The 13,958-nt window shown below is 44.8% G+C and overlaps 1 protein-coding gene across 2 annotated transcripts in view; it reads left to right on the forward strand.

Moving 5' to 3' along the window:
• rev3l (REV3 like, DNA directed polymerase zeta catalytic subunit) overlaps positions 1-13,958 on the forward strand; it is a 59,487-nt gene that overhangs the window by 21,148 nt on the left and 24,381 nt on the right. For both annotated transcript variants that reach the window (XM_031861437.1, XM_031861438.1), the window contains exons 2-8: positions 3,089-3,278; positions 3,454-3,528; positions 5,014-5,174; positions 8,689-8,830; positions 9,498-9,592; positions 10,686-10,790; positions 11,912-11,996. In XM_031861437.1, coding sequence (XP_031717297.1) covers positions 3,089-3,278; positions 3,454-3,528; positions 5,014-5,174; positions 8,689-8,830; positions 9,498-9,592; positions 10,686-10,790; positions 11,912-11,996 — 853 coding nt within the window. The remainder of the gene's footprint in view (positions 1-3,088; positions 3,279-3,453; positions 3,529-5,013; positions 5,175-8,688; positions 8,831-9,497; positions 9,593-10,685; positions 10,791-11,911; positions 11,997-13,958) is intronic.

Here is a 13,958-nt window from a genome sequence, read left to right on the forward strand (position 1 = left end):
TGTGTGTGTGTGTGTGTGTGTGTGTGTGTGTGTGTGTGTGTGTGTGGTGTGTGTGTGTGTGTGTGTGTGTGTGTGTCTGTGTGTGAGAGATGTTGACACGGCAGGCTGAAGACAGACACACTCCCCCCACCGCCGGAGTGGCTGCCAGCCTTTGTGTGGCCGGCACTACACACACCTTGGCATTGTTCATCTTGAGACACACACACACACACACTCTCCAGACTTGACAGAGACCCGCTGATCCCGCCGTCTCTCTCTGCGTGTCACTGGCTGCACCATAATCCGTTCATTTTTTCAATTGCCTGTCTAGTCATGAAGGCTTCCTGAGTAACTGAGGCTGTCTGAGTGAAGAATTATGTGAATGGTTGCATTCAAATGTGTGATGAATTACAGGTATACAGGTACAGTCTAGTGACTAAATATATTTGTCACCTTCACAACGCCAATAAAATGTGACGGCTCATTACAGGGGTCAATAACAATAGGTCGATGTGGATCTATGTATGGATTCAATGATCAATGATCCAATACAAAGTAAACACATCGATACGCATCATCACCTTTAGGATATACCTTTATTTTGAAATTCCGTCCTGCAGAGACACATTGTCAAAGCATATTTCAGAATTTAATTGAAATTTTATCATGGCAGAGTTTGTAATATCAGCCAATATCATATTTCTGTCCAAAGATTAGATAAGACTAGTATTGTGATTAAACCTCTGATTAACGCCTCTACTCACCACCCAACAGTAATCCACAGAATCAGTGAAATCTAGGAGGTGTTTCGGTGAAACTGACAGAACGTGTGGACTTAAAACAGCCTGATAAACAATCATCGATATGTAATATAACCTCTTCAGCCTTTTAATTATGGTGGACTTCAGAGATTGTTCAGTGTGGCCTTACAGTTTTTCACAGGTTTAACATTTCATAATGCAGCGCACGCCATTCAAATTGATATTTAATTTCCATGGACAGAATAACAAATGGAAATTTCCCGCCTTATCTCATGGTGGACCTAATCTGTAGTGTGCGTTTCCCTCACACACACACACACACACACACACACACACACACACGTTTCTTTCTTTTGGAAGCTCCACTTTAGGTCCAGCAATCTCAACAAACAATCGTGCCCAGGGGACTGCGGCATTGTCTGTCATGCCGTAGCGTTGAGGATGGAGAGGTGTGTGTGTGTGTGTGTGTGTGTGTGTGTGTGCAGGCGTGCAGGCATGTCTACGGGCATGTGCAGACACGTCCGGGGCAAGAGTCGGTCCTCCTGCTTGACACCGCCTCCTCCCGTCCAGCAGTCACTGGTGGAGAGAGAGAGAGAGAGAGAGACACAGAAGCTCAGATTTCTGTGAGCCTCAGCACTCCTCAGCCATCTTTATTGTCTTCATTTTTACACTGCTGTTATTATCCCTTATATAACCCGATTAAACCTCCTTCGGCAGCCCGCGGATGAAAGAGCCGGGCCTAGGCCGATAATGAATCGGAGCGCGCCGTCTGCAGCGCAGCCTCACCTCAGATGACTCTCAGCAGTGTGCGTGTCGTGGGAGTGATGACGTCACGCCTGTTATAAATATTGCATCTCTCTCTTTCTTTCTCTCTCTCTTTCTCTGCGCCGGCTGACCTCTCTTCACACCGCTCGAGACCTAAATCCGCTCCACCCACAATCCCCAGCGTCGCTCTCCCTCTCTGTTTCTATGTAGTTATTTAGCTAATAGGCTGCTTTGTGGCGTTACGGGCTTGTTGTCGCACTCATCCATCTGTGTCGCCGGTGCCTTGCAGTGATTGGTCAGAAAGTGTACTGGGGGGGGTGGGGGGAGAGAACTGTTTACTGGACCCTCTGCACACTTCATCCATCTCACTTACCCTGTCAGTAGATGTACTAGCTTCTGTAGGAGAAGTCACATCTAAGGCTCCCGCTGCTCTGCTGCATGCTGGGAACGAGAGTACAGTGAGTTGATTCGTATTGTTCTGTAATACTGGGAACGGGGCTGAGATCGGTACGTGATACCTTTTTAAGGTATCGACCGAAATAACCCAATGCCAGTGGTATAGCAACCTGCAATCCATCCTTTTTGTTTGGCCAATTGTGCGAAAAACATGTCTGTCCTGTGAGCTCATTTACTGTATGAGAATACACAGATGTTTTATCATTTTTGGCTCCATGAAGTCATTCCAGGTTTGTTGGATTTGTCAAGCATAAATACATCAGATTACATAGAAGTCTATGAGAAAAAGACTCTACTTCTCTCTTGATTTATTACCTCAGTAAACATTGTAAACATGAGTTTATGGTCTCAATCTCTAGTTTCAAGTCTTCTTCAACACAGCCTGATGTTCATTTCGTAAATTATGTTCATTTAGAGTCAAACAGACCATAAAGCAGAGTATGCTTTAGGGCGGGGCTACCTTGTGATTCACTACCACTGCGTTGTTTTGGTCAGTGTTTTCGTCTCAGAGCTTTAACCCTTTCACAGTGTGTTCTCGGTTAATGGTAACATGTTAGTCTCCGAGAATGTCTTGTTTAGTGTTCGATTAGCTCCACCCTCCTCTCTCACCTCAAGATGGCGATGGCCCAAATGCCAAAGTCAAGGCTGTAGTCCACGAAGCAATTTGACGAAATTCTTTGGTCTTGAATGAATAGTTTTTTGTAAAAGTATTTTGTTATTAGACGCCAGTGTGTGATTTTGATAATCATACATGCACAACATGTGTTGGTGCTTGTGTTACTCGAACTCACAAAAATGGGTCTTGCCTTCTTACAATGCATTAAAAAAACAGAGAAAAGTTGTGTTCACGACACCTTCCAGCCCTACTGGTCACATTACCAAGCCACTATACAGTGTATGTTATTCATAAACTATATAGTCCGAGTTATACTAAAGTCTGAAAATATATATATATATATATATATATATATATATATATGCTAGAAGTTGTGAATTCAGTGACGTAGACGTGCAAAATGCGTCTGTTGGATTTGAGAGCAGCAACCCTTGCAAATAACAAAAGTGAGACGTAGATGAATGAAATATGATGAAGCCGGATGTTCAATGGATTTGTTGTTGTGTTGCAGGGCAGAAAACGTGTCTCCACCTCCATGGCGTGTTCCCCTACATCTACGTGCCGTACGATGGCCTTGGCCAGCAGCCGGAGCGCTACCTGCGGCAGGTGGCCTTCAGCATCGACCGGGCCCTCAACGTGGCCATGGGAAACCCCGCCTCCAGCGCCCAGCACGTGTTCAAGGTGGTGCTGGTCTCCGGCATGTAAGTGACTCGTGATTTTCTAGTCTTACCAACACAACCGAGCTGACGGAAGCCGGGATTTATTTTCTGACTACAGAACGCCTTTTATTAAAGCTCATAGAATAACAAAGGTGTCCTTTATAACACCGAATGATCCAGGTTTACATGCTGATGTGGTCCGTCTCTTGTCTTTCAGGCCTTTCTATGGCTACCACGCTAAGGAGAAGCACTTTATGAAAATCTATCTGTACAATCCCCAGATGGTCAAAAGGTAAGGTTACGTCGAATCGATGCACTCTAATGCGAATGGAGATCATCCCGAGCTTGTTTGATGTCGCTGAAAGCTACACGGCGTGCGCACGACTCCACCGGCTCACTAAATGGAAATCAATCGCTGCGTATTCAGTTGTACAAATTGATCGTGTGTGTGTGTGTGTGTGTGTGTGTGTGTGTGTGTGTGTGTTAAATGCACACAGGACGACTGTGAATTATTTGCCAGAGCGATCGCCGTTAGTGGTGACAAGGTGAGTGGAGTTGTGCAGCTGAATTAGTTCCTTGGCAGAGAGCCGAGTGACTCACAGGGAGGGAGAGAGAGGTTTGAGGAGAGGACGATATACAGTGTGAATATGGCGATGAGATTGGAGAGAGAGAGAAGAGAAAAGGCAGACTGGGGAAGAGAAAGAACAAGAGACCAAGGTAAAGAGTAATGAAGAGAGATTTAGGGAGGCGAGAAGGAAGCAGAGGGGTAAAATGAGGACGAAGGAGACGAGAAGGAAGAAAAAAAGAGGAGACTTGGAGCGGCAGGTCTGGGGTCCCTCGTCTCTGATCAGATGTGACCTTTTTAAAGGGGGACCGTGACTCCAGGAGACGGAGCTTAGACATCCACACAGTGAGTTGCTCTTCATCCATGGAGCCGCTACTGTGAACGCAAGCTTTTCTGTGGTTGAGGATGGTTCTGGAAAAACAAGTCTTCTTTTTTTCTTTGTGGACATTCAACATAGATTTTAATAAAAGCCTTTTAGATATTTGAAGAAGCACTCCATGGATTTTAAATGTCAAAGGCAGTTTGATGACGTGTGAGCCTGTAAAAGCAGTTGTGTAACGTCTGAGGAGCTCTCAGATTCTCTTTACATAGACGCACTATATCACAAATACATCGAGCTCATACTGACTCGTGTAGCTGCTCCGGATATCTGTGACAATAGGGCCAATCTATTCAATTCAATTCTAGGTTTGTGTACTATATATGTTTTGAATCGTATATTGTGATGTGTTGTTGACCAATTTGGTGTCGCACTTGAATTGTAATTCCTGTTCATTTAGAAGATTGTTTGCCAAGTTGCCGCTGTGCGATTTGTTATTTTAATAATAAATGATAAACAATTCATTAAATTTGAAAGTATTTATTTGTTACATTTTGTCACACAAAGTTAAGAAAGCAGCAATGCTGACACTAAAGACAACCCCAGTCTGTTCCACACAGTGAGGGGTGCAGCTTATTAATCAAACACTGGTATCAGATCGGTATTGGGACTGAAAACTAGAAAATAAACAATACAAAAATGCAAAAAGATCAGCTATGTCAAATCTGAGAAAACTAAACTCATGCTTGGAAACTAAAAATAGAAACAGAAAATGAAATCCTGTGTTAAAAACGGTGGCTTTTGTGTAATTGTCTTTAGTAAGTAAGCGTGTGTTTTTTCCTCCCCCGGGTGTCAGAAGTGTTTCATGATAGAATCTCGTCTGTGTGTTGCAGGGTGTGCGAGCTGTTACAGAGCGGAGCGGTGATGAACAAGAGCTACCAGCCTCACGAAGGCCACATCCCCTACCTGCTGCAGCTCTTCATAGACTACAACCTGTACGGCATGAACCTGCTTAACCTGGGGGCCGTCAAGTTCCGCAGGGGCCAGATCAAAGGTAAGGAGCGAAGGCCCCACTCGTCCCTCAACTCAAGGATACTTTATTGCCATCATAATAAAATACATTGTGCTGCTGCCCCCGTCCACAGCAGCACATAACTTGCTTCTTGTGGTAAAAAAAAACGTTTTTACGGGTGACATCGTGCTCCACGCGTTTTGTGTTTCCACTTTTTCCACATGTGGCCCACTTGTTGTCTCTCGCTGGACTGCGTCGTTCCTCCCCCCCGGGCCCAGCAGGGGATGGGAGAGCAGGCCAGGGAACGCCGCCATGCCTCGTGTCATATCCAATTAGTCCTGAGCTCACCTCAGCCTCAGGATGCCTCTGTTGTCTTTTGGCAGCTCTCTCTGTTTTCATCTCCATTGTTGCCCCCTCGCTTCTTTTCACATGTCACTCTTAACTCTCTCTTTTTACTCCCGGGTCTCTGGCCTCTTTGAATTTCCGCCTCTATTTTTCTCTCTTTGGTTACCCCCAGTTTCTGTCTCTGGTTCGTATTTTTTTTTGCCATTTTGCCGTTTTCATCGCTACTCACCAAGGAGACAAAAGTCAAATCTAGTGGAAGCACACTGTCTCCTGCAAATCAGTCCAGGGAGCTGCTACAGAAACATCAGATTGTTAAAAGAAAAAGAAAAGACGGAATGAAAAGGTATTTTGTGTATGTAGCAGGCACTCTGTCTTGTGTTTGCCTGAGTGACGCAGACTGACGATACAGAAGAACTTCATCTTCTACAGGTTCCTGCTGACGGCAGGCAAACGTTGCATGCGTCACTTTGTGAAATGTGAACAAAACATTGGGAGTCAGGCGGATGTCTAATTTTAGCAACTCTGCACCCAGCTTTATAAAAATACATTTTCATCTTCCCTGTAGAACGAACGGTAATGTCATGTTCTTGTTTACCGTCTTATCTGTTACTGGGTAGCAAACAGGTGCCTTCATACGTCCAGCAGACACAGAGAGATGTTGTGTTTCTGTTAACCTGGAGAACGTAGGACCCCAATATTCACTCTTATTTAACTTCCCGAGGGCAAATATTTGACTCTGTAGCTGCTAAAAGTTCCACCATGCTCATTAGTCATTTTTATTACTGGAGGTGTAGGTACAAATACTGCATCTGTAAGTTAAAAAATAATTTAATATTTAAAAAAAGATAATGTCTGAGCTCTTTCACTAGAAACGACTGCATAATGTTGCCGGTAACTATTTTACCAAGAGTGGTGAGAGTTAACTAAACTAGTGAAGTTGCAAATCGCCCACAATGCAGCTAATAGTGGCTAATGTTAGCTTAAGTAGGGTATCGTTGTGTAGCTTGTGCTACTTTCACACTGTGATGAAGCATGTGTCAGATAAACACTGCGATTGCTTTGTGACAAAAATAGGATGATAAGTAAACACACTGTATGGCATAAGAGGACATGTTTGTCTTGGGGGGGATGCATTGAGATCCGATCGCTCGTTGGCCATCTTTTTTTATTTCAACTGAGGATAAGGAATATTTGCAGTTTGCGTAATCCGTTTGAAAGTCATACACTTAAGCGATAGCTCACACCTTTGAGCGTCACAGTGAATGAAATGATTTATTTTCTTGGTCTATAGCAAGCTAACTGATTAATTTCCTCGGCACGAATAAGTAAATTAAATCTATCAAAGGTTTCTGAACAACAAATGTATTTAAAGCAACTGACTCTTGAATGAATTGAAGCATAATGTTCCGTTATCAAGTCATTGTCATTCATGGCCACGGTAGCTGCTCTTCATCAAAAGTTCTCAATTCAAGAAACATTGACGCTGCAAAGCAGCTGCATTAGGGAGCCGTCACAGCGCATCCATGTCCCGTCACAGCGCATCCATGTCCCGTCACATTCCCTCTGGTCTCTGTTCTCAGGGTGGGCAGCAGAACCTTCATTTAGCTCGTCCTTAGCCAGCAGATGATGTTTCAAGTGTGTACTGCCTCTTTAAAAGTGGGGACCCGGGTTTCTGCTCTCCGGCTGGTGAACCACACCGTCCCTGGGGCCTCACAGTGGGAGTGGCAGACTGAGGGGGATTCCTCCTCAGATCTCCCCTCTCCCGCCCCGTCTCCCCTCCTTTCTGATGGAGACTAAACCCCCTGATTGCTGACTCTGTTTGATCACAGCTTAGTCCTAAACTCAGCCCAGTACCCCTGCTCATCATTGCCAATCGGACCTGTCTTCGTCCCCCTCCCCCACCTCGCTCCCAGAGGACTTATCCAGCCCAGCAGGGACACTGTTACGCGTGAGTGGGTTAATGATTCCGGGCAGGAAATTCCTCACTTGGCTTTAATAAAGTTTTTTTTAGTTTTTTTTTTTTTATAATCCTCACGCTTGACTCCCCTTCGACTAAAGCAGAGTTCCCATGTTTGATCCACCTCTATGCTGATGCAATCAATGGGATCAATGCGCCGTGCAACAAAGAAAGTAAAACACCCCAATAATAGTTACACCTGTTTACATTTGCTGCTCCCCGCGAGCTCCAACTTGAAAGCAAGTTCATCTGGGGTAAAGTGGAGGAGTGATGAAAGGGTTAGGACTGGTAAAAAGGGCTTGTTGAAGATGAATAGAAGCCGTTGGTGTGTTTTGAAGTCCGCTGCACAGCTTGAACACTCTGCTTCAAAACTGTTCAAGTGTTTAAAGTACAAGTAGAATGTATCCTTGAAATGACCCACGTGACAAAGCGACGCTAACGAGGGCTTCTCATTGTACCGAACTATAATTTAACGTATTCTTGCTCTTATTTTTTTAGTAGTTCTGGCAAATTGTGGTATCATTGATAAAGTTCAAAAGCACATTCAACTATTAACAGAAGTGATTAGCCCAGCTGTCCATTATAAACTCCAATCACACTTTGACCTCCTGTACTCGCTGCAGGGTTGAGCACACACTGTTTCTGTCAACAACTAGGGTTTATTATAGAGATGCACAGATTGCAATTTATTGGCCAATTGAGATTCTTTCTTTTGTCTGACCTGCAGATATCTATTCAGATTGTTTTTTTTTTGCATTTTTTTAAATCGACAGCAAGGTTCCAGACCAACTTTTTTCACCATCGTCCCAAAAACTCATTTCAACCTTTCCGAAGTCGATGTAAGCTGTCAGAAGTCCTGACTGTTGTCATTGTCATCTATAGTGGTTATGTGCATAAAAACACACCGTTCAAATGAATAGGAATCAAATGATTGTATTTATATTTAAAGGTGCAACGTACGAGGCATTTCTGTTGCCTCTCAACCTGGCGACAGCAGAGCCGGCTTTGATTTAATTAGTAATCTTAAGGTCCAGCCTTTCATGCCTTTTCTTTTCATCTCATTCTTCCGTTGCAGGTGATTAATCTCACTTATATTCACGCTCATATTTGCCACAAAGACGTACAGTTTATGTTGAATATCTCCCCATGGGAAAAGCAAGTGAGGATTGTAGTTTTTGCTGCCGTCTTGTCACACAGACAGGAGGTCTTTCTGTCCTCACAGTACCGTGTTTTCTACCGTGTGTTTTTTTCTAGGAGGCGCAGCGGCGCTCCCAGACAGGCCGACTCCCAGCGGTCGTCCCAGCATCAGCCCCTGGAAGAGCCCCTGCACCTCCAAGCTCAACGACAGCACCCTCGGGGGCACGTTTGTCCGCTGGGAGGAGAACGCCATACCCTGGTGAGTCCTGCCTGCACCCTAGAAAAGTTTATCTGAAGATCAATTCCATACCCGACATGTTGTGATCCACTAAGGTAAGGCTCTATTCAAGATGAATAACTCGGCTCTCGTGATCTTTGCCGCCATCTTGACTGTAAACGGAACACAAGGGTCAGCTGGAGTCCACGTGACTTAAACTTGGTCTTCAGAGACACATCGGCTCTGTGCGGACGTCTGCGTACCTTTATTCTGTTGTGATCGCACCGACTCGTCCATGTCGCCACTACACTACAAGTGGTAGCTTAGCAATCTATTGCACATGCGTTTGACTCCAGGAAGTATCTCCTTGCGGCGATCTGCACTCTGAGTACTCTTTTCTATTTTTTCTATTGTTATTAATGTTAATTTTTCCATTTTGGAAGATATGTTTTCCCCCCTTGTTCTCACCAATCCTCCTGTCTCATTATGTTAATTATACAATTTAATAACGATAATCACACTTTAATTACGCCATCGTCATTTAGCTTCCCATGTCTCTAAAATAAAATGGTGCCTGACAAAGAAAAAAAAAGTCACAAAAGTCCCACTTTCTTTATTCCTTACATTAATTGTTAGTCAGCAGTACGACGTGATTTACTGTAGCACCTCTTGAAGCGTTTTAATAGCACTTGTTTCCGTCTTCCCGCAGCTCCCTAATCCTGGACGAGGTGGAGAAGCAGAGCACCTGTGAGCTGGAGGTCGACGCTGTGGCTGTAGACATCCTCAACCGCTTGGAGATTGAAAGTAAGACCACTCAGGACAACGTCCCCACCCGCCGCACCTTTGCCACAGGCAAATTCCAGGCCACTCCGAGACAGGGGGGACATAAAGGTGGAAGGTCGTCTGCTGACTCATCGGCGCTGAAGATGACGCACGTTTGGCTGAGCTGACCGAGAGAACACAGCTCATCTCCACACACAGTATCCATTAGCAGCCCTAAACATAAACGCCGTGGAGCCGAGCTAACGCCTCCTGTCACAGGGGAGCGGAGAGTGAAACAGACGAGGTACTCCAGGATGGAGAGATATTTCACAGAACTGAACAAAACCCATAAAGCCGGATGGCATTATCTGACAAAGCCGCGCACACCCAGAACACATGCAACTATTGCTTGTGTTTGGTCATGCATCTATCTGCAGAATGTGCCTAAATCTCAGGATTTAGTGACTTTGTCTTTGGGCTCTTTGTTGCTTTTTTTCAAATATGTCAAGTTTTTTTATTATTTTTTTCGACCAAATTGGATTTTTCGCCTTTTCTTCCTTATCCCGAAGCCAACCACAGCTGTGCTGGTAAACGCGTGACGGTGCAGTGTACTGCTGACACATCGTTTCTTGGTATTAAAGTCGAACATTTCACCAGCGGGTACATTCTCGCTGGCATTGGAAGCCATACGTGTGCAGAGTTTGTTGTTGCAGCTTTAAAAGAGCAGCTCAGTAAACATGTCCTTGTCAGTATGAGGGCCCTCAAGTTCTGCTGAATGTTTCTTTTTTCTTTCTCCGCATGGAAGCTCTAAGTACACAGTTAGTCCTTATGATTTAAATCAGGCTGGACGCAGAACCGTAAACCACAACAAGCATCTGTCTGAGTGAAGAGAGGAGAGGCCTCTCCAGGGCAGACAGTGTTCTGACTCATACTTTTCCATCAGCTGTGAATTAAACCCGCACTGTTGGAAATGTACCTACAGTATGAATGGGTTGAGTTTTACAGTTCGCTCTAGCGTCGCTTTGATTCATCAGGTCTGCTTGGGAGTAAAAAAGATCCTTCTGTGTTGTAGGTTAAAAACTCGGGATGGTATTGTTAGCTGACCCACTGTACTGTGACTCTCCTCTGTTCCCAGATCAGATCGGCAGGAACCCGGGCCTGCAGAACATCTGGGAGGACGAGAAGCAGAGGAGGAGAGAGAAGAACCAGGTCTCCCAGATAGAAACCCCCGAGTCACAAGGTGAGCAGATCCTCAGTGGAAACTACTCTAAACACAGTTGACTTTTCTTCTTTCATCTCAATGCTATTGTAACTAGAAATGATGGCTGAAAACTATGAAACAACACCTAAGTTGTAAGAAATTGTAATTACCTTATGGGTTGGAGAACCTAAAATGAGTGGAGGTGTTGAAACATGGAGGTTTATAAAACACTTCAAATTCAAAATGATGTCCCCCTTCATGTCTTATCCTAAACACTCGTCAAGGAAAGATGTGAGATGTTAGGGAACTCCAACCACGATGCTAGGGGAATCCAACGGCTGGATGTTTTTATTGTTAACACTCAGAATATGAGTACAATGCAGTTTAATTCAATTAAGGCTTCCTGTCCAAGACAGAATCACACCTCCTAAGGATGGCGGTTTCAATTTATCCCGTGCCGTATGGTGCTTAGCTTTTAAATGTTGCCGCCTCAAAGAACTGTGGGACGGCATCATCTGCTTTCCTTTCCGAAAGGGTGGTCCAGTGTCTCCTCTGCTAAAGGCTCTAAGAAAGGAGGCACTGAAGCGCCTTTTCTCAGCATTTAGAGGATTCGACCAGCTCTCATCGTGGCTGTCTCTTAAATACCTGCAGGTCATTTCACTCAGTTAGGAACCCTCCTAACAACTTTGTCCTCTAACCACACATTGGAGCTTTAATCTTGCCCCCCACACACACACACACACACACACACACAGGGAGCTGGCATGGCAACAGGGTGATAAATAATCACAGGCCCATCTGCTGTTGATGATGAAACAAGTTTGCTTTCACATGTGTGGGCCGAGATCCAGGTACACAGGGTTTGGAGAGAGGATACATTAATGTCCAGGTCTACCGAGGTTACAGTTTCTACAGAAAATATATATATAATAAAGTAAATGTATAAAACATTTAGTTGTACAGTCATGGAATGTAGCATTACACCCAGTTTTATTGTTGCGCTTCAGCGATATAACTCCACTGACAGCAACCACTACCGGCGTACTCAGCGGCAATTACCGACCGCGATGTAGCTAAGAATTTGCGGTGTGGAAAAACTCTGGGAATGTTACAGGAACGAGGCATCGCACTGTTGAAACCGTTTGTCTGATGTTTTCCAGATCGTGGGTTCGTCACTTCGACGGAGAGCGAGAAAATCTTCATGAAGAGGTTCAAGGAGATCCTGAAGGAGACCGAGTTTGATGTGTAAGTTCCTCATCCTTCCCCCCCCCATGCTCTGTCGAGGCGGGACTGACGGGCTCGCCGGAGTGTTTCGGGACAACTTCGATTTTAAAGTCACTGTTGGACGTTTGTCCCTTTTTTACTGAGGAAAGCCAGAGTCGCTGGCAAGAAGCTGGAACTTAGGAAACAATGCATTTTTAAATAAGCACAAGATGCTTCCAGTCACGTCAGTGGACCGCAGTGTCCGGCCACATTCATCACGAGTTTCTCTCATCTTTGATTCTCTGTGTGGAACTGAAATTGTCTTCCCTGTGCCTCTTGGCTTCGTGTCAGCGCCTTTTGTCCTCTCGGGGCAGAGACGGAGGGAGCAAGTGAAGTCAGAGCCGACGTAGCGAAGGGGGCGGAGACAGAACAGGCATAGCGCGGAAGGAAAAAAAAGGGGGGGGGGGAGTAAAATGTTGTTGACGAGGTTACGCTCCCACGATGTACAGGCATGAAAGTATTTCCTGTTATAAATAAAAGTACAGTCGCAGCCCCAGCAGCCGTGCGTTCCTCTGCATTGGATCCAGATGGCTTCTATTCACTAACCTCTGATATCAGACAGGAAGGGGGGGGGCAGACAATGTGGTGTGGGAGAAGTGTGGGCTTTCGATGTGGAGTGATGGAACGCGCACACACACACACACACAGCTCTCTCACTGCCTGACTGTCTCCATCCCTCTGTCTGTTAATACTCACACGCAGCCCTCCTCTCTGCTCTATTAGGCGTCGCTATTGTTGCTGCTGTGTTCTCAAGGTCTCACTCAGCACTGCAGGCTTTGCTGGAAATTTCAAATCATCTTTTCCATTGAGAAGAGCCTTCAGTGCCGTCCTTCATTACTCTCCACTTCTGATAGAATGGAAGCTCTTGCAGCATCTAAGCTAACCTCTCTGTGGCTCCTCACAGGACGCCCATTGGTCCGGCCTCTTGTGGTTTGGACACAAACGCATTGCTTGAAACCTGACGAGATGGATTCTCTCGTGATATCACGAGACTCCAGCTGCTTTCTAAAGGAAACAACAATGTGCCATATGAGTATAAAAACAAAAGTAAGTCTGAATCCAGAGGGAAAGTTATGAGGTGAAAACAAGCAACATATACCCCATAAAAGTTGTATTTGAAAGACACATGTGGTCCTTTCATACGTTTCTTACTTCCACGCTGCCCTTCACCAAATGCTGTGGTAAATATGGATCATTGTTGGTTGGAAAAAAAAATTCTGCAAGCTCAAACCTGATTGGTGGATCCAGTCTCCCTCCCTGTCTCTGTCTTCTCTCTCGGAGGGAGGAGACCCAGACCATTATGAGGCATGATGGTTTTTGGGTCGTCCGTCCTTCCGTCCCACCTGTTCTCGTAATGCCTGAAGAGAATTTTTTCAAATTTGGCAAAAACGTCCGCCTTGACTCGAGGATGAACTGATCAGAACTTGGTGGTCAAAGGTCACTGTGACCTTACAAAACACGTTTTTGGCCATAACTCCAGAATTGATAATGACAATTTCATTAGTCCTAATAAGATAAAATGATGGCAATGAAGTGATGACATTTTCTGACATGGCCGTAAACTGCAACGTGACTTGTAGGTGGAGGCATTGAACCTCAAAGGGATCATTCTAGTTCCTTCTTTACACTGTAAAATGTCCTGCTTGGTATCTTGGTCACAATCTTTCATATAACAAAGAATGTTTATCATGATTATTTGTTCAGAACAAACATCATTATCACATTCCTTAAACCTTCACATATCTGTATCAGCATTATCCAGTATCGCCTGACCCCTTAAACCAAAGCAATGTTGCCTTCAAGCCCACATCAATAGTTTACCCCTTGACCAGGGTCATCATTTAAATCATAGTACATCTCCATCATTGAGCACATTGTCCTAAAAACTATCCTAACTGCACAATTCTCCAGGTTTTACCAGTTAAAGTGGCGTTTTTTCCCCCC

Source organism: Anarrhichthys ocellatus, unplaced genomic scaffold (genome assembly GCF_004355925.1).
Source record: "Anarrhichthys ocellatus isolate YVR2014 unplaced genomic scaffold, GSC_Weel_1.0 scaffold25, whole genome shotgun sequence".
Classification (NCBI taxonomy): domain Eukaryota; kingdom Metazoa; phylum Chordata; class Actinopteri; order Perciformes; family Anarhichadidae; genus Anarrhichthys; species Anarrhichthys ocellatus.